We start from the raw sequence: 21,056 nt of genomic DNA on the forward strand, positions 1-21,056 counted from the left end.
TGGCTGCCTCAGAAAGGCAGGTGGCTGCCTCACCCTCCCCAGTGCCTGGAATATTCTCCCTCTTCCACTGGGACTACTGACCTTTCTTGCTTCATTTAAGTCCCAACTAAAATGCTGCCTTCTACAGGAAGCCTTCTTCAAACTCTCTTCCTTTGGTGTCTTCCGTCCATTGATTATTTCTATTTTATCCCAAATAAAGCTTACTTTGTATGTATTTGTGTGTTATCTCTGGTATAAGATTCTAACTAAGCTCCGTGAGAAGTAGGGACTGTGTTTTGAGTCTTTTCATATCCCAGCAGGTATTTAATAAATGTCTATTGATTAAGTAAGTGAATAATAATAATAACTGGCATTTATACAGTGCATGAAAGTCTGCAAAGTGCTTTACAAACATTATCTCATTTTATTCTCACAACTAATTATCTTATTTTACAAATGAGAACAAATGAGAATGATAAACTTGTCCAACACTTAACAAATTGCAGACATCTGAGTTTAAATTTCAACACAACTCTTCTACACTCCAGATCCAGCCCTCTGTCCATTATATCAACTTGTTGTTTGTCCGAGGGAAGGGTAACAAGTGAATTGATTTAAGTGAGGGAGAGCTGTTTAGGATCAGAGCCCTCTGAGTCAGATATAGATCAGAATGAGTGGAGATGGACCTGGATACAATAGAAGACTAAAGTCTTCAACAGGTCTCAGTTTGGCTAAGGCTGTACCTATTCAGTGATTAAGGCTAGGTAGCAATTGAGGCAAAGAATCTCCTCTTTCTCCTAGTCAAAAAAAAAAAAAAATATATATATATATATATATATATATATATATATATATATATATATATATATATATATATATATAAATAAATAAATTTGGGAGGGGAAGATCCTTGGGGTTTCTGGCCAAAGCAGAAATGATTGCTATTTACATTCAATTTGAATCAATTTCAACCTAAACAATGACTAAATAGAGCTTGGCTGGGATTTATATGTGACTAAACAATGAGAATCACAATGGTTTTTATTTTAAAAGTTCTCCTTAAGAAAGAAATCTCTCCAGTAAACCCCAAGATATCTTGGGATCCAAAAAAAAAAAAAAAAGATCCAAAAGAAGAAAGAAAAAAGCTTTTAAGATCATCTGTAATAAAGTTATGATACTCTATGTGGAAAGAGGGGAGGGAAAGAAGGGATAAAGGGAAGAAGGAAGGAAGAGAGAGAAAGGGAAAGAGGGAAGGAACTAATGGAAAACAGGACTAACATTCTCCTCTTCTACTCAGGCTTGAGAAAGGAATATAAATTCCTTTTTTAGATTGCCTAAGGCTAAAGGTGACTTGTGTACAGATAGTCTTTTGCCCAAAATTGACATGATGTCACTCTCTCAGGCTCTCTTTGAAATAAATGCACACCTCAATATAATTCCATTCTCTCATTAATTGTTAAAAATCAGAATTGATCGTCACCTTCAGGAACACCCCTTTAAAAGAGGGGCATATAAGCCATGATTTTGGCATTCGAACGCCACTGACCTCTTTTATTAAAATGTTAGCATTACTGATAAAATGACTCTTCACCCAGAAATTGTCTTTTGAACTTTTTAAACATCATACATAAAAGTCTGGGTGGAATATAGTTGGTATGGGCTTAAACAGACAGCAGTAAGAAAAGCGATCTCCCCAAACCTTTCAAGGATACCCTAAAACCCTTAGGGATAAATGTAGGAGGCCTGACTATATGAGAGTGAACCCAGAACATTCAAAACTAAGTTTTGTGAATGCAGGGACTATTTTGTAACTATACCCATGGAATCTAACATAGTAATTGGCACATTCGTTTATTCATTGCCTCAATTATGTCTTCCACAATATGAAATAACAACAAAAAATAATAAAGCAATAGTTGGTTCTTTTAAAACCCTTGTGATCCAACCTTCCCCCCCCCCAAAAAAAAATATTAACTACAACTCTGGCACTGTCAAACTTAAATCAAGTTACATGGATATAAAGACTCTGGATTACATGAGTGCTTTCCCACAGCCTCTGCTGGTAGGACACCTCTAGGATTTATGACATAGTTTCTAAAGCCAAAAAACCACGACAGGAAGATGGAAGTTTTTCATTAGGTCTAAGGTAGCGATAAATTTTATAAAATGCAAGCTGGCACAAAGTCACCCCAAGAACTATGCAATGGGGAAAATCAAGAATGCTTAATTTTAGTGTTTTTTTTTTCCTTTTACAGCTAAACTGAGATACTTATTTAACTGGTGACATGCTTGAAAAGCAGTGAGGCACTGCAGAAAGCCTTTCATTAAACTGAGATTCTGCAAACTCAAGTTCAAAGGTCTGTATTGCTATAATTAAGGGACAGTACAATTAGAACCACTCTGAGCTTCAATTTACCTACTGTCTCATGAGCCTGAGCTAAAACTGGATGTCTATACTTAATAAAACTGTAATATTTACCCATAGTCCTCATGTCCATATATTCTTATGATTTCAGTAGCATAGCAAATTCCAAAGACAGAATGCATCAAAGAAGGTTAACAACTCAACTGGAACTTGTATGTAGATAAATATCTATAGTTTTGGGAAGTTTTGTAACTTATTCATGATCACAAGGTTGATATGGATCTTGAACCCATATTTTCTTGATTTTAAGATCAGCTCTCTGAAATAATGCTCTTTTCAAAAAATGTATATTATTTACTTATCTTTAACATTTTTTTTAAATTTTAGCTCTGAATTCTCCCTCTCCTTTCTATTCCACTCATTAAGAAGGCAAGAAATGTGATATCAGGTAAAAATTATACCAACTATATTCCCATATTAACCATAGTGCAAAAAAAAACCCCAAGAATAATAAAAAAAAATGAAAAAAAAATATAATTCAATCTGTATTCATACTTTATCAGTTCCTTCTTTGGAGGTGGGTAACATTTTTTATCTTAGTCCCCTAGAATTGTCTTGGATCATACTATTAGTCAGAATAACCTAAGCCATTCACAGTTGATGACTGTACCATATTGCTGTTACTATGTACAAAATTCTGGTTTTGCTTACTTTACTTTCTATCAGTTCATGTAAGTTTTTCCAGATTTTTCTGAAACCATCCTGCTCTTCACTTCTTATAATAAAATAGTATTCCATCACAATCACATTCAACAACTTGTTCAGTCATTCTTCAATTGATCGGCACCCATTCAATTTCTAATTCTTTGCTGCCCACATGTATGTGCACGCACACACACACACACACACACAAGCTACTATAAGTATTTTTGTACAAATTGATTTTTTCCTTTTGTCTTTTTGGGATATAGATCAGTAGTACAATTGCTCGGTCAATGGGTATGCATGGTTTATATCTCTTTGGACACAATTCCAAATTGTTCTTCAGAACAGCTAGATCAATTCACAATTCCACAAACAGTGTTTTAATGTCTCAATTTTTCCACATCCCTTTCAACAACATGCTATTTTCCTTTCCTGATATTTTAGCCAATCCAATAGGTGTGAGGTGGCACCTCAAAATTGTTTTAATTTGCATTCTTTAATCAATAGTGATTTAGAGCAGGTTTGTATAATTATATTTGTTTTCTTCTGAAAACTGAAAATTCTGAAAATGCTTTTGACCATTTATCAATCAGGGAATGACTCACATGGAATTATGTCCTAATAGCACTAGAAATGGCAGGTCAGCACAGGAATCAAGACAATTACCAGAATTCAGATAGCCAGGAAAGGTGCTACATTTTAAGAAAGACAACATTATAGTCAAAGCTATATAAGTATTTGAGTATGAATAGGATGGAGAGGTGACTGGTGAGCATACAAAAATGTCTGTTGAAGAAACTGAGTCTATTTAGCCTGGAAAAGTATAAGAAGAGACAAAATAGTTTTCTTCAAGAATATGAAGAGTTGTCATGCAGAAGGATCAAGACTTCTGCTTGGCTCAGGTGGACATATATTTTGCAGAGGAGTTAATTATTATACCAATGAAATCACAAGCCCAGTTCCTTATCCCTGTATATTGCTTCTACTTCTTTAATTACAAGTTGTTTTACATCACATTCCTAGTAGCAGAATGTCAGCTCTATGAGGATGAACTGTCATTCTTATTTTTGTATTTATATCCTCACTGCAAAGTACCATGCCTAGCACACAGTAAGCCAATAAATAATCCATTTTCATTCATTCATTCATTCATTCATGATCACTAAACTCCCTTTGACTCTGTGGTTCTGTAAAACAACAGGCAGAATCATATTCCCCTCATCATTACAGATGAATATAAAGATAAAGAAGGAAAATAAACACAATTTAATTTTTTTCTTCTTTCTTCTCTCCCCCTTTAAAAATAGAAAATGATAAGTTTTTTTAAAGAACCAAGCAAAATATTCTTAAAGAATGGAATGTTTTCAAAATGCAATAGCATAATTTCAAAATTGATTTGCATTTAGTCAATTATCTCAATAAGCAGCAGTAAGTCAATTTGCTCAAAACAAATTCCAGTTGAAAAGATTAAAACTCTTTAGTGCTTGCCTTTTAATTGCTTCAGAATTCCCTTTGCTATCAAAACATATAGAATACTCATAATTCAAACTACAAACCAAGTGATTTATTATTTTAATATGAAGCAGCTAATTTTCCTTACTGTTTTAAGATATTTAAAATTCAAAGTTTTATGAAATTGAAGTATTTTATTTAGTGTAAAGGGCTGAAACTTTGCATAGGTGCACTGGAATCAGACAACCAAGCACTTAAGGCTAATTACTGATTGGACAATACTCTATAGCATATGCTTGGAAAATGGCCCTTCTCATTATTCTGTGCTGCCTTGGGATCTTTTGGTGTATACAGATAATTGTAGGAGGGATTAGGGAGTGCAGTAAGACAAGCCAGGGTCACTTTGGCTTTGGACAAGAAGGAGAGAGGAGGTTGTGAAGACTCGTGGAGTCTTCATCCATCTCCTTTACTTCTCCCCCTAAAGACCAAAGACTTTTGCTGATCCTGACTCTGGCCGATCCTGAGCTCAACAGGGAGCTAACTCGGACTTCACAATTTAGCAAAAAGGTATAGTTTAAAAAGGCAGAGACTTTTTTTTTTTTTTTTAAATCAACTAAAGGTGATAGATCCCTGGTTTAAGGAAGCACACAATTACACTTAACAGGTCTTCACATAAAGAAGGCACACAACATCTGTTGAATGAGACTTCCATTTTGCTTCTTCATGACTTTGCATAGGCTGTCTCCCATATTTTGAATGCACTTTATGCCTATCCTCCTAACACGTTTCCAGGCTCTAATAATTCCTAATTCCCATCAAACATCAGTTTAAATGTCATAGCATAGGGTCTTCTGGTAATGTCCTAGAATTATTAGTACTCTCCTCTTACTCTTAAGCTATTTTGTTTGATTGTGTATTTATTTATTTGTGTCCATATTGCATTCTCCAATAGGGCAAGAGTTGGGACAGTTTTGTATTTGTTTTCCCAAGACCAAACATAGAATATTATATACAGCAGGCACTTAATAAGTGCCAATAGTTCCTATCTATTGAAATGAACCTGAGTTACCATTTTAAAATCTTAAACAATATAAGAATTGGGCAAGGAAAAAATCAGGTCTACTGCAAAAACCACAAAGCAGATCACCCCTGACTCTCATTCCTTCACCTTTCATCACAAAAAATTGCCTACACTGAACTCATTGCCTGAACTGTGGTGTGGTAAAAAGAGCATGGAACTGAGAAACAAAGAATACATCAGGTCCTTGGAAAAGTCAATAAGAACTCAATTTTTCATTTTACCAGAATCTGAAATTTGAACTGGATGCCATCTATGTTTCTTCAAGTTCTAAATCTATGATCCCAGATAAATTAGTTGTGGCTTATCCACATACACAGTCTTCTGTTCTAGTCTTTGAGGGAAATAAAAATTTAGCTCTGGAAAGAACCTCAGAGTTCATCTAATCACTACATGAGACATGAAACTCGTCTACCTCTTTCTCAATAAGTGGTCATTCAACACAAGCATCTCTTGCATCCATCTCCTTCACTAAACTCATACCATAATCACCCTACTTCAGATGATCATCCCTTCCTTATTCATCTCTAATTATCCAGTCTCTCCCTTTCTAATTCTTCCTCTATAATTCCTGGTATATGTCTGACAACATCACTGCATTGCTCACCAAGCACTGCCTCTCTTTACCCTCAAAGATAAAATACAAATGTCTCTGTTTAGCATTTAAAACCTTTTACAATATGGCTCCAGAGTACTTCTCCAGGTTGATAAAACATTACTACCTACTCTGCCTTAAAAAACAAAACAAAACAAAATAAAACAAATAAACAGCAACAACAAAAAAACCTGGCCCGTTTGCCACTCAAAAAACTTCATTTAATCTCTATAGAGTTCAATTCCCCCATATGTAAAATGGGAATAATAATGTCTGTGGCATTTTATTTATAAGATTATTTTAAGGATTAAATAAGATTGTGTATATAAAGCATTTTGCAACCTCAAGATGATAATATAAAAGTCAATTACCAATACCACCAACACAACATCAGTGCTGATTCAGGGATTCAATGAGTTCAGGAATGGCAGTGTGGAAACTTTCTCCACCAAAACAGATCAAAACCTCTTTGTAACTTAATTGTTAGATCCCTGGGAGTTTCCAAGGCAGGCAATAAGTGACTTGTGTATGGTCACACAGCTAATGAGCTTCTTAGATAAAAAGCAAATAAAATTCTTCCTGACTCAAAATCTAGTTCACTATTCAATGTCATGTCACATTTAGACACATATCACATATTTAATACATTTACGATGTATACACAGTAAGAAATATGGCATAAGAGATGGTAGCCTGGCTTTGGAGTTTAGAAAACTACGTTCAGGTCTCACTTGTGACATAAGGTTATGTGAGCACATTCAAGTCACTTCAGTTCAGTGCCCCCAGGCAGTTTCTAAGCCTATAAATTACATACACATTGGTAATAGGTACTGTTGGAGATTCTACTCTGAAACTAACGCATATTGATTAAATCACAGATCTGGAACAAATCTTCACATATAGCCTTATACAAGTCTGATATTTGCAGCAGCTGATAACATCTTTATATTTCATATTAAAGGCTTTATTGAAATATTTCAAAGCTAGACAAAAAGTATCTAAACACAACAATCTAAATAACTGGAAAGTAACCAAACAAATTATGATATATAATTAAGAATGACAAATATGAAAACTATAACAAAATGGGAAACATTTAAAAATTAGACAAAAGAGTCAGATCAATAAACACACTATGATAATATCAGAAGAAAAAAAGCACAAAAACATAAGAGCAAATCAACAAAAATAAATGAAAAGGGATGTTGAGGGAGAAACTAATAAGTGGTTAGAGCAAGAGCTCTTAACCAAGAGGTCATAAATCATGTTTAGGATCTGTGAAAATGAATGTGGGGAAAAAATTATTTTCACTAAATTCAAATAGAAACATCATTTCCTTCAAGTGCAATTTCAAAACAAAACAAAAAACATTATTCTGAGAAGGGCTTCATAGTCTTCACCAGATGGTCAAAGGAGTGAATGACACACAAAAAGTTAACAGCAAGATATTCATAAGCTGATGTTTTTAAAAGTTAAAAAAACAAGTAATTAATTGATTTTAAATATACATTAATTGGTTTTGTAACTTTAAAAGTTAAGTTTAGAATAAATTACTATATATAAATGTGTTTGCCTATCATAAGGAGACTCATAGATCTTTTTTCAAGAATAAAAAAACAGGTCTTCTGCCTTACATAAACGATTCATCTAAGACTAAAAGGTTTATTACCACCTAGAAGTAAGGCAATGTTTCATGTTCTGAAAGCTGATGTGTAAGGAAATGATCAAAGTGGTCTGTGAAATGATTCAGTGTCAGAGCTGAAGAGTCCTATAGTATGGCAAGTCAGCAGTAAGCCACACTGCACAGCTTCCTAAAAGATCAAATGCTGGAAACTAGTGGTTTCAGAATATCATTTCTTTTTACTGTCTTTCAGATGTGCTTTCTGAATTCATTACTTCCTATACTGAATACTCTGAAATTCACCAACCTGTTTTAGGAGATAGATAAAAGAAAGCAAGTGGCTTTTGGCTTACATGGTGCCTCACACAGGAGACACAGAAATGCAGATCACCTTCCTACTCTGAGATGAGACATCATCATCATCATTCTCACAATTCTATAGTTCTCTAAGGTTCACACCGTGTTTCCCTCAAAACAGCCCCATGAAAAAGGGAGTACTGCCAATGTTATTCTATCCATTCAGCGGATGAGAAAACAGAGGCTGTTAGAGAAGGGACAAAGTAAATGTTGGGGCAGCTAGTGGTACTGTGGACAGAGCACTGACCCTCGAGTCAGGAGGACCTGAGTTCAAATATAGTTTGAGACACTTACTAGTGGTGTGGCCCTAGGCAAGTCACTTAATGCCCATTGTGCATCCCTCTCCTGTCTCTCATCCCCTCAAAGAAGATTAAACGTTAGGCCAAAATCCAAAGTTACTGCTGCCAAAGCCAGGACACTTTCTAATACAACACAGCAACATAGATTAACAACATCATCATCTCTAATACTTTTATTATCAAATTACCAGTTTTAAAGAAGTGCACACAGAACCTCAATGGAAATACTGGTCAAAGATATAATTCTCCTAGAAGAATCTTCTAGACAATCTAAAGAATTAAGTGAGATCTTAGATCACAGGAACTTATAGGTCAGCTACTCTAATTCCTGCCTACAATGTCCCCAAGAAGTAATCATCCAGTGTTTGCAGAGAAATCTCTATTGATGAGAATTTACTACCTCTGAGACAAAACAGTTTATTTTTCAACAGCTCTGATCATTAAGAAGTTCTTCTTTATGTAGTCAAAATACATTCAGACGATTGGAAATTATAACATACAAAAAGTGGTGGGAAGAATTATTGATGTTTAGCCTGGAGATAGGAGGGTAAGAATGGAAAAGGAAGGTCTCCCCAGTAAGTAGTCATCCAATATTTGCAGAGTAATCTCTACTGCTGAGGATTCACTACTTCTGAGACAAAGCATCTTACTTTTCAACAGCTTTAATCATTAGGAAGTTCTTCCTTATGCAGTAAAATATGTCATTCACTTCTGAGGTATCACTACACATTTCTCAGATTGGCTCAGATGACAGGAAAAGACAATGATGAATGTTGGGGGAGAGGTGGGAAAACTGGGACACTGACATTGTTGGTGGAGTTGTGAACAGTTCCAACCATTCTGGAGAGCAATTTAGAATTATGCTCAAAAAGTTATCAAATTGTGTATACCCCTTTGATCCAGCATTGTTTCTATAGGGATTATATCCCAAAGAGATCTTAAAAGAGGGAAAAGGACCCGTATATGCAGAAATGTTTGTGGCAGCCCTTTTTGTAGTGGCAAGAAAATGGAAACTGAGTAGGTTTCTATCAGTGAATGGCTAAATAAGTTACTAAGAGAAACTTTGGAAACCTTTTCTTCAAGAATCCATTGCCAATTATGTAATAGTCGAGTTATCTTTAATGGAGACTGATGCGTAAAATTTGGAGCCATGGCCAGTAAAATTTGCCACTTTGGGATGGTTTCACAGCATATAATGCTGTGCACATTGTGCATTGGTATAGAAGGTGTATATCTTGTCACCTCTTATCAGATGGTTTGCTATATCACTACTTGCATGTACAATTCATGTTTGTTACACCACATTGTGCCAGCATTACCCGTGAGAAGAGCCATTTATCCAAACATATGCTAATAGAGTGACTGTCTCATATTGAATAGGTAATTAGCCTTAAGTGCTCAGTTGTCTGATTCAAGTACACTTATTCAGAGTTTCAGCCCTCTACAAGTTATGGTAAATGAATGTTATGGACTATTATTGTTCTATAAGAAATGACCAGCAGGATGATTTAGGAAAGCCCTGGAAAGACTTACATGAACTGATGCTAAGTGACAAGAGAAGAACAGGAGATCATTGTATATGGCAACATCATCAGTATTATACAATGATCAATTCTGATCAATGTGACTCTTTTCAACAATGAGATGACTGATGCCAGTTCCAATGATCTTGTCATGAAGAGAGCCATCTACACCCAGAGAGAAGACTGTCAGAACCGAGTGTGGATCATAACATAACATTTTCACTTTTTGTTGTTTGCTTGCATTTTATTTTCTTTCTCATTTTTTTCCTTTTTGATTTGATTTTTCTTGTGCAGCAAGATAACTGTATAAATATATATACATGTATTTGATTTATTTATTTATTTATTATTATTATTTTTTAATTATAGTAACTTTTTATTGACAGAACCCATGCCAGTGTAATTATTTTTACAACATTATCCCTTGCACTCACTTTTGTTCTGATTTTTCCTCCCACCCTCCACCTCCTCCCCAAGATGGCAAACAGTCCTATATATGTTGAATATGTCCTAGTATATCCTAGATACAATATATGTGTGCAGAACCAAACAGTTTTCTTGTTGCACAGGGAGAACTGGATTCAGAAGGTAAAAATAACCAGGGAAGAAAAACAAAAATGCAGTTTACATTCATTTCCCAGTATTTTTTCTTTGGGTGTAGCTTCTGTCCATCATTGATCAATTGAAACTGAATTAGGTCTCTTTGTCAAAGAAATCCACTTCCATCAGATTACATCTTCATACAGTATCGTTGTTGATGTATATAATGATCTCTTGGTTCTGCTCATTTCACTTAGCATCAGTTCATGTAATTCTCTCCAAGCCTCTCTGTATTCATCCTGCTGGTTATTTCTTACAGAACAATAATATTCCATAACATTCATATACCACAATTTACCCAACCATTCTCCAATTGATGGGCATCCATTCATTTTCCAGTTTCTAGCCCATGTATTGGATTTAACATATATTTTTACCATGTTTAACATATATTGGATTACTCATTATCTAGGGAAGGGAGTGAAAAGAAGAGGGGGAATTGGAACACAAGGATTTGAAAAGGTTAATGTTGGAATATTATGCATGCATATCTTTTGAAAATTAAAAACCTTTAATAAAAATATATATCTATCTGTATATCTATGTATATCTATGTCAACCTGTAAGCTGCATCTTAGTAAAATATGAAGTTTATAATATGAAGCTCAAATAACTGGGTCTAAAAATGAACAAAAGAACAAAACCTAATATTCAGAAAAACACTCATGATTTTGACTCAAATAAAATGTAAGGCTATCAAAAGCAAGAGAAACAAAATCCCTACAACTGGTACAGACAGTTGGTTAAAAAATAAAAATTAAGCTTTCCTTTCGAAGCCTTTATTCAAATAATCAATCATCCTTGAACAATGCCTTCATTCTCTATGCAGGAAGGTAATTTGAAATGCTATAGAGATCCCCTGTAAAATTCCAGTGTTTACCTCTTCACTATTTTGATAAGTAACATCAGAGATCCAAAACCATGTTTCCATCATGCTTTAACAGTAATTTATGGGAATAACTACACATTTATAAAGCATTTTATAGCATAGTTTTTTCACAAAAAAACTATGTGAAGCAAGGAGGAAGATACTTCAATTGTTATTAACTCCATTTTACAGAAAAGCGAACTGAAATACAGAAGATAATTGGCTCCAAAGCCACACACCTGATGTGACAGGACAGAGATCTGAACCAAGACAAAAATCTCAATTCTCACTATCCCATTTATGTTCGTGTATGTTCCATTATAACATTTTATTTTTATACTTTTGCTATTTTATATTATATGCCCTTGATGAAATAAAGCTAACATTAAAAAAAAAATTTGCCCATCCTACCAAGGAAGGCAATTTTAACCTTGAAATCATGGACTCTGAGAAACCTGAGAAAACCTATGGATCCCTTTTTCAGAATAATGATTTTACATGAATAAAACAGATAGAATTGAAAAGAAAAACAATTATAATAAGATACAATTAACAAAATATTAATCCCAGATTGGAAGCATAATGATAGGTATAAAAACACTATCAAGGAAAAGGGAAGAATCATAATGGCATTTTTTTACTTAGAATATTTAGAAAGCAGTATTGTTCCATCAACAGTTCAAAAATGCACTAAGATTCAAAAGTTAGGAAAGAAGGAAAAAGTTACCAGATGAGAATGTCTGAGTAGCAAGACTAGCTATCATGGCTAAAAGTGAACAAACATTGGTACAGCAGTGAGGACCCGAATTCATTTTCCTTCTAACCTTTCCCTACTCCTTCCCTCTCTTTCCCTTTTCTTCCTCTCTCCCTCCATATCTAGATCAGCCTCTGTCTCCATAACTCTTCCTCATTCTCTCCCTTCTTTTCCATGTTCCTTTTCTTCTCTCATTCATTCTCTTTTCTCTACACCCACTCTGACCACAGAGTAATTTCTTCCTCTTTCCCAGAGCTGATGTTCTAACTCAGCCCTCAGTCTATGCATTGGAACAAAAAAAAAAGTGATAAAGAATTGAAAAAATAATAATATGACCATAAAATATGCTTGATAAGCAAGGTTCTCTTTCTTTTCTAATTGTTTTCACTTTTTCAGTGCAGTGATTTTTTTTAATATATTTGCTTGTCTGCCTCCTTAGATTGTGAGCTCCATGAGAACAGAGACTGCCCCTGTCTCTTTTTGTTTATCCCGTGCCTAATAAACTGACCCTATGAATCCATACCTACCCTGGTGCTAGGGACTTCCAAATGTACATAGACAGTTACACAGACGGAATGTCTTGCCAGACCAATATTCAAAAACTTTCCAACTAGGTAGAGCACTCCAGAACCTGTGTTTCACCCACACAGTCTCTCAGAGCCAAGGGCCACTTCCACACCACAATAAGGCACTGGGTGGAGAAATATTGACAATGCAGAAATACATTTATATATTTTATGTGTTAAATATACTAAAAAAATGCATTTAAGAACTCTCTAAAGAGCTATATATTGCAATAGACTGTATGACTCTTGCTCAAAATCTAACCAGCATCATCCTTAACAGCTTTCAGAGCACATACATAGATAATATCTACATATTGTATGTATATATATATATATATATATATATATATATATATATATATATGTTGTACATAAGCATCCATATGCATACACACACATATGCACACTCCAATATGAAATACATGTATACGAGTTGCCTCTCTAATATGAATTATGTAGTTCCAAAAAGAACTTAAAAGAGCAATAGGTGTGGCCCTTCCCAATACAATAAGACAATACGGTGGTCCTTGCCACAAGATTAATAATCACTATCTAAGGTTCAGAATAAAGTTAAATGGCTGATACAGGATTAATACTCCCTTCTACTTACAACTATCCTTTGGTTTGTGGCTGCAGTTGTTATTGTAGAGCTTAGTACTGTTCACATTCCTGCCTCTCAGACTCATGCTTGACAACCCATTTCTCATTGTTACATGTCACCATTATCCTCAACAACAGTATGTTTGAAATATCCATTTGTACAAGGCACAGGGCCAGCTTCTGTACTGTATAAATCATTGGACACCACTAGGATACTGAACAGCTTAAAACAATCAATAATGATAGAGGCATTGAGAGTATGTAACAAACAAATCAATTGAATAAATATAAATAACTACATTAAGTGACAGAATCTTTATGGTTGCTGGGAATTTTTAACACACTATGAGCAGCACAGATTTCTTGTTTTTTCAAACTATACTGAAAAAGACATGTCTCTGGAATAGAAGATCAAGTTAAAGAGAGAGAGCCCTTTAATTCAAGATGCTGCTTCTATGATGGATGAAATCTGGCTCTGGTGTACAAATAAGTCAGTGATATCTAAACAAGTAAATGCACCTAAGTCTGATTTGTGAAAAGTGAGCACCAATTCCATTCTAAGAATGCATTCTGATTGGCTGCATCTTCTTACCTTGAAGGAGGCGTGCTGTTCCATGTGGCGTAGGAGCTGCGGCTTCTGAGCAGCTGTGTAGTCACATACTGTACACTTAAACTGTTTACCTGAAACGACATATCAGGGTAAGTGAGATGGAGCTTATCCCCAGTCTGTACCAGTAAGATCAGCAGTACTAAGCACAGGGGCCCAGCTCAGGAGACACTTTTAGCCCCAGGAGATCCTAGAGACATAAATAAGATTAAAGAACCCTGTGTGGATTAAAAGGAGGGAATCTCAGAGATCATCTATAATAATGTAAACGGAACAAACCTTGATGATGAGGATGATATCCTACACTTAGATATACTATATATAACAGTTTACAAAGCACTTTTGCACATATTTTTCTTGTTTGATTTGTACAACATGGTCTAGTACTGTGATCTTATTCAAGGAAACTAAGGTTCAAACAGTTAAATGAATTACCCAGTAGTTAAGTACCATAGCTAACAGATGGCAGAATCTTCTCTCCTAGGTTCCAGGTCCTTAGCCAGCTCAGCATCAGTAAGCTCTCTTTCTGTTCTAGATAGATACAGGAAATTTGGCTTCTGGGAATGTAGGGGTAAATTGAGACAAAGAAGAAAGCAAAGTCCTCTACTATGTTAAATACCCAAGTTGTGAAATTAATGTTGCTAATCATATTAGCAATGTTGCTCATAACAGCATGATTGATAGATAGGACATGCATCATTGTTAGCTTCAGAAAAGTCTGGACAGTGGCTCAATGTCACAGCTCCTGTGCAGTAATTCAGCTAAGCACACATTTGCCCAGCTGAGAATGAAGAGTTTGGCAAAGCTACTCCTGGAATAAATACGGGCTCCTTTAAGTGAGGGATAGGTTTAAATATCAGAATCAGATCACCTACTTCTTGAAGGAAGAAGAACCAGGGAGAAGTAGAGAACCCTGAAACCCTTGATTCTCATAAGGGGTCAACATGGATTCAAAGTGATCTAAGTCAACCTCTTGTCTCAAAGTTTGATTAGACAAACTCTAAAGTCAATTTTGGCTATAACATTCCACACTCCAACACTCTCTGCATATAATGTATGTTGCATTGGAGTGGATTTGATTTTGTTACCATTGGTCTGAGCATTGGGAATACAAATAAGAAAAAGTTTTTGTCCTCAATCTGGAAAACAAGCATACGAGGAAGATGGAAAGTACTGGGGTTTGGGAGGAACCTGCCCCCCAAAACACAATATCTTTGACCATCCTCACCAATGATAAATTTCATCCTCTCGTGTATCTAGATACATCCTGCCAGAGAAATGAGGAGTCATTTTCTTTGCTCCTTTCTGGTCCTCCATCTAATATTTTCATTTCCTACTGAGAAGTTCAATTCACTAACACACACACACACACACACACACACACACACACACACACACACATATCTAGAGACAGATAGATAGTTATACAATTACATTACCACTCATCAATGTTACACCTCTATAATTCAGAACTCCATGTTCAGAACTTTGAAAATCCTTTTTCTAATGATAATTTTTTGTTATTATAGATTTCTCTTTGCCTTTGACCCCTCTATCTCTGTCAAAATTCCCTATCATGATATGCAATAGCCTATCCCTTGGTTCTTTCAAAGGTCAACATCCCTACACTAGTCACAGTATGCTCTCTCCTTATCTCAATTACTTGTAAAATCAATTTACCTCTATACTATTCTCTGGAATCAAATAAATCCTTTGCCCCTTGACCTAGAGCGGAACACATCTTAGAACCCTAATCTTAGATTACTCCCAACATCTAATTCTTTCACTTCAATTTGTATATTGCTAAACAAAGCTGAAGAAGCTATGAAAGAGTGTTGACTAGTTACAAGACAAATTCATCTAATATAAACTTAACAGGGCACTCACTATAGCAAACAATCTTCAAATACAATTGATTTTCTGTTCCCCTTAGCACAATGTCCATTCCAAACATTGTCATCTCTCAAGATTCCACAGCACTGCCTTTCCCAATTCTCTTAATCAAGATCCTTGCCTCATATTTCACTAAAAAAATTAACATCATTCACAAGAGCTTCCTCTTCTCCACTTTTCATATCAATCAGACCTCTTGCCCCACAATCTCTTCATCCTTGTCTCCTTCAGTAGAACAAATCTCTCAACATGCTCCCCATGATCCCATCCCCTTCTATCTAACCCAGTATAGTGCCATTCTATCATTCCCACTTTCAATGTTAATTATTTTCCTGCTGCCCACAAAAGTACCCATGTCTCTCCTACTCTTAGGAAAACAAAACCACAAAAACAAAACAAACAAACAAAAACTTAATCCAATCATTTCCCTCATCTACTATCATATCTCTACTCTCAACTAAGGTCATTGAGAAATATATTCATGCTAGATGTCATTTCCTCTCTACTCAAATTCATGTTACCTAATTTCAACTGGCTCCTTACTAGTGCATGACAATACTTTTATTCTTATCTAATTGCCTTCCTATTGTGCTGTTCATAATAACTACTACTAAGAATATTCTCCTCTATCTACAAGTCAAATACATTCCTTTCTCCCCTTCCTCTTGGCAATTGACTTTGGCTTATACTTTACTGAAATAAATTTAGGGAAATGGGGAAATTTCCCCAATTCTATACCTCATATTTATTTGCTATTTTGCTGCTCGTCTGGTTATCTTTGCTTAACATAGTGCCTGAAATATATAAGGTGCTCAACAAATATTTGTTAAATGAGATCATGCAGTACTTATTAGAAACTCTTGGGGATTTGAATCTACATTTTTGATGAACAAAATTAAATTGGCCCAGGAATACACTGATTTCATTTGCCCAAAATATTATAAAACAGAACCAAATACAAAACATTCATAGTATTTCTAAGGCAAGGTATTCTTCTTTAAAGCTATCAGAATTTTCTATAATGCTGTTTTTCTTAAATAGTAGATTTTGACTCTTTAATAAATGGAAAATCAAAATGAATTTAAAACTCCATTTTCAAGTCAAGAACTTTGTAGTTCCAAAAGTTTCTGAAATGAATATTCAAAAAACTAAATCTTGGTGCAAAGCAAATAAAGCAAACTCTTCCTACTAAATAGTTGGCATCAAGATGCATTTCAAAGTGCTGTTTGTTTGTTTGCTTTTAAAGCTTTCATTCAATGTAATAATTAAAGCAAGTGTATTTCAATTATCCAATTATAATCACCATGCAAGGTGACAAATTCTAGTTTGATACTTGGGCCAATGAGTAAACTAAATTTTAATAAGCACACCATGAAAAATACAACTTGCAAAATATAAAATTAAATTATTAAAAAAAAACTTAAGCTTTGCATTTTTGTACTATTTCCTTCTATGCAGCTGCATAGTTTTCTTCCTTTTTATGGTACCTCTTCAAAAATTTAACACATTTTTAACAAACAATTATGAATTGCCTTCTGTGTTCTGAGAACAGTACAAGAGATGGGGGAAATACAAAATTTATGTGAGACCCAGAGTCTGCCCTCCTTGAGTTATATGTCTCTTGCCTTCATACCTCTAGTGGTAATATACTCAAAATTCAGTAAATATTTATAAACCACCTACTGTGTTCTGGGCACTATGCAAGGCGCTGATGATACAAAGAAAAAGAATCAAACAATCCATGTCTCCAAGAAGCTTATTTATAGTGTTTACATAAATAAGTTAATGAGTGTCTTAGACAAGCTAATGAGAAGGTTTATATTAGTGATGTTAACATATCAGCTAATTAGTAATTAGGCATACCCACCATATTCAAACAGAAAAGTGACCCTGGGAAAAGAGGTCAGTCAATAAACATTTTGTCATTTATTATTATATCTTCTGATGGAACAACAACAAAAAAAAGTGTACAGCAGTGACATAAAGTGGAGAAAACTAATTATTTCATTGAAGATCAAGAGCCCACCATTATGAGTTTGCCAAGAGTTCTGACAGACATTGTATGAAAAAGGGAATATAAAAGTTTCTGATATTATATACTAGCAAGGAATCATTTCATCTTGAATCTGAATCCCTGCAATAAAAATTGCCAATACTTTTGCAAAATCACTGACAGTTCCTATAAAGGAGAGTTAGGAAAGAATCTGACAAAAGATCTTTTGTTATCTAATTAAAATGATGAAAATCTGATTCACTACTGATCATAAAAAGTAATAATTTGGAACTACCATTTTGTTTTTTGTAATGACATTCCAAAGGGAAATAGATAATGAATAACTTTATTGGCTAGAGGTTAGACTGACACCAAATGGTGAGTAACTGAATAAGAAATGCTTAAATCTGCAAATAATGAATAAGGATACAAAACAAGACAATGAGATACAAGAGGAAAAGAATTATAGCAGCACTTTTAAAATTCCTTGACTTGTTATAAATTATTTTGCCTATTTCAGAGGGACACAGAGATACTTCCATACCTCAATTGTACTTGCTGTAAAAAATACAGTAATTAGAAATCCTCTAAACCTCAACATCTAAAAGGCTATTTCAGTAAACTATATAAATGTTGGCAGCTTCTACCAAACACAAAAAAACTTAAAGAACAGACCTACCATCTCACTGTTTATAGCTTAGAATGGAGAGGTGCATCCTCAGAAGGCTACCAATGGAGATTATTTTTGGACAACTCTAAGTGATTTAACAGACAAAAATGCAAAACAGCCTCAATCATGCGTGGCTTGATTCTACTTTCACAGTCCCTATGAACAAGTGGTAGAAAGGGGGACAGAATATGCTAGAAATCACTTAGACCTCTTTCCACACACAGACATCTCTGTCCAGTGATGAGGGAGCCGAGCTAACCTTTTAGAACTAAGTTGAATACATCTTTATAAACACTACTTCCACAAAGGTGCAAAAAAACATGGAAAGGAAGACTCTGGGCTCCCCTTGGAGAGACAAAGAAAGGAGTTCACAGAATTGATTTCATTCTAAACTGAAAAGACATGAGAAATGATCAATGTGACATATATTCGTCACATCTTTCAGTGTTCAAAATAAGTAGACACAAGTAACCACCTTCTAAGTCAGTGGTTCTCAAACTCTTTTTCGCTGTATTTTTATGGTATTAACAACTATTGAGAATATGTCCAAAGAGTTTTTGTTTATATGGGTTATATAATATTTATCATATTAGAAAAAAACTAATTTTGAATTTGTAGACCTTCTGAAAGGATTTCAGAGACCCTCCAGCATTCACTGCACCACACTTTGAGAACCACTGTTCTAGGTGATAACAATAAATGCATTCTCATTTTGCTGCAGAAGCAGAGAAATTCCATGATGATTCCAAGATCTTTAAAACAAAGTCAACATATACTTTGATACAAGCAGCACAGTTAATAAAACACAGTAGAAGAGAGTTTGGTGGAGAATAATTGAAAGCCCCAGCAATATCACTTCACAAAATAACAAAAAGCATTTTAGGAAACAGCTAATCCCGAGAATACATATAAATGAATCTAGAACAACAAATATACATGAAATTAAACAGGAATAGTGGCATTTATAGAGATTTTTTTTTCATCAGCAAAGATAACAGAACCATCTGTCGACAATATTTTGACTCTATGAATACCTCATTCTGATGTCACATTTAAGAAGAACAAATCAGGGAGCATGGCAGAATCTAAACAAATACAAGAAAAAAATATATGCTAGGAGAAGCGATTTTGAAGATATCCAGGGATCAATTTGTAAGATGTGTCAAAGGGAAAACTGGAAAAATAATGGAAAAGCCATGCTTTCTCTTCTCCAGAAAGGTTAGCAAGAAGAGATTAGCAACTACTGACCCTTATGATTACTTCTTTATCTCCATAAAATCTTTAAGAGAATGGCCCAGGAAGGCATTAGATATGCCCTGATGTAAACAAGAGAAGGGATAGAGCAGGCTTTGCCAATGATTTTCTAGGGCAGATCACATCTTTGAGGTCAGAATATTGACTGAGAGATGTACAGAACAGAAGAATCAATAATGTCTACTGTATATTGTTCTAACAAAAGCATTCAAGATAGTAGACCAAAACATAGTTTTGAAGTCTTTCCTCAAAGGTGTTTTGCATATGATAAAATTACTTAATATTGTTCTATATTTGTGAGTATGAGTATATGTATATGTACTTTTAGTTTGTAATGTGAATCCTGGAGAAAGAGTACCGATCTAATGCCCACCAAAACTATAATTCTTTAAAAGTAAATTAAGGCAATCCACTACAATTTTTTTTTAATAGAGTAGCCTTTACATAGAAAAATTTGTAAGAGTAATAATGATGATGGTCATGTAATAATAAAAATGGTATGCTAGCTTTGTAAAACTAATAAACAAAATAAATCTTCACATATCCATGATAAACTATTGGCAATTCTGTTCAATTATCCACTGTGTTGAATCAAATAATGTATAAAATAGGAAAATATATGCTTACACAAATTGTCCATAGGGACTTGGGAGATGTCTTGCATAATTCCAACAAAAGAAGGATTTCCTACTGGCAACTAGTTTCTCTAAATGTTCTTATTCACAGATATCGTTGTATTTTTGCTTTGAGTCCTAGGATACTATGGAACCCCATCAGCAAAGTCCACAATGACACAAAAGATTATTATTCTAACCATTCATACTGCAAATACAAAATGAGTTCAAAAATATACATGACCCAATCTGCTACATTCAACTTAATGGATCACCTATTGAATTAGTTTGTATCCATATGTATACATCTATACATATACCTTGTAAAGGTTTAGAACTCAGAAATAATGAAATTTGAATGAATTTAAGAGAGCCCTGGAAGATCTTCTAGTCCTACATTATCATTTTAAAGATGAGGAAACTAAGTATTAGAAACAATAAATTACTTTGGTGAAATTAGTTGTTATTGTTAAGTAGTTTCAGTCATGTCCAACTTCTAATGACCACATCTGGGATTTTCTTGGCAAAGATACTAAAGTGCTTTACCATATCCTTCTCCAGTTCATTTTACAAATGTGAAAACTAAGGCACAGAGTTAAGTGATTTGTCCAGGTCACACAGCTAGTAAGTGTCTGAGTCCACATCTGAATGTAGGAAGATAAG

At 34.6% G+C, this 21,056-nt stretch overlaps 1 protein-coding gene across 3 annotated transcripts in view; it reads right to left on the reverse strand.

Annotated features, from left to right (window-relative positions):
- Positions 1 to 21,056, reverse strand: part of ZFAT (zinc finger and AT-hook domain containing) — a 280,081-nt gene that overhangs the window by 94,017 nt on the left and 165,008 nt on the right. For all 3 annotated transcript variants that reach the window (XM_031947230.1, XM_031947231.1, XM_031947232.1), the window contains one exon: positions 13,955 to 14,043. In XM_031947230.1, the coding sequence (XP_031803090.1) occupies positions 13,955 to 14,043 (89 nt within the window). The remainder of the gene's footprint in view (positions 1 to 13,954; positions 14,044 to 21,056) is intronic.

Source organism: Sarcophilus harrisii, chromosome 1 (assembly GCF_902635505.1).
Source record: "Sarcophilus harrisii chromosome 1, mSarHar1.11, whole genome shotgun sequence".
Classification (NCBI taxonomy): domain Eukaryota; kingdom Metazoa; phylum Chordata; class Mammalia; order Dasyuromorphia; family Dasyuridae; genus Sarcophilus; species Sarcophilus harrisii.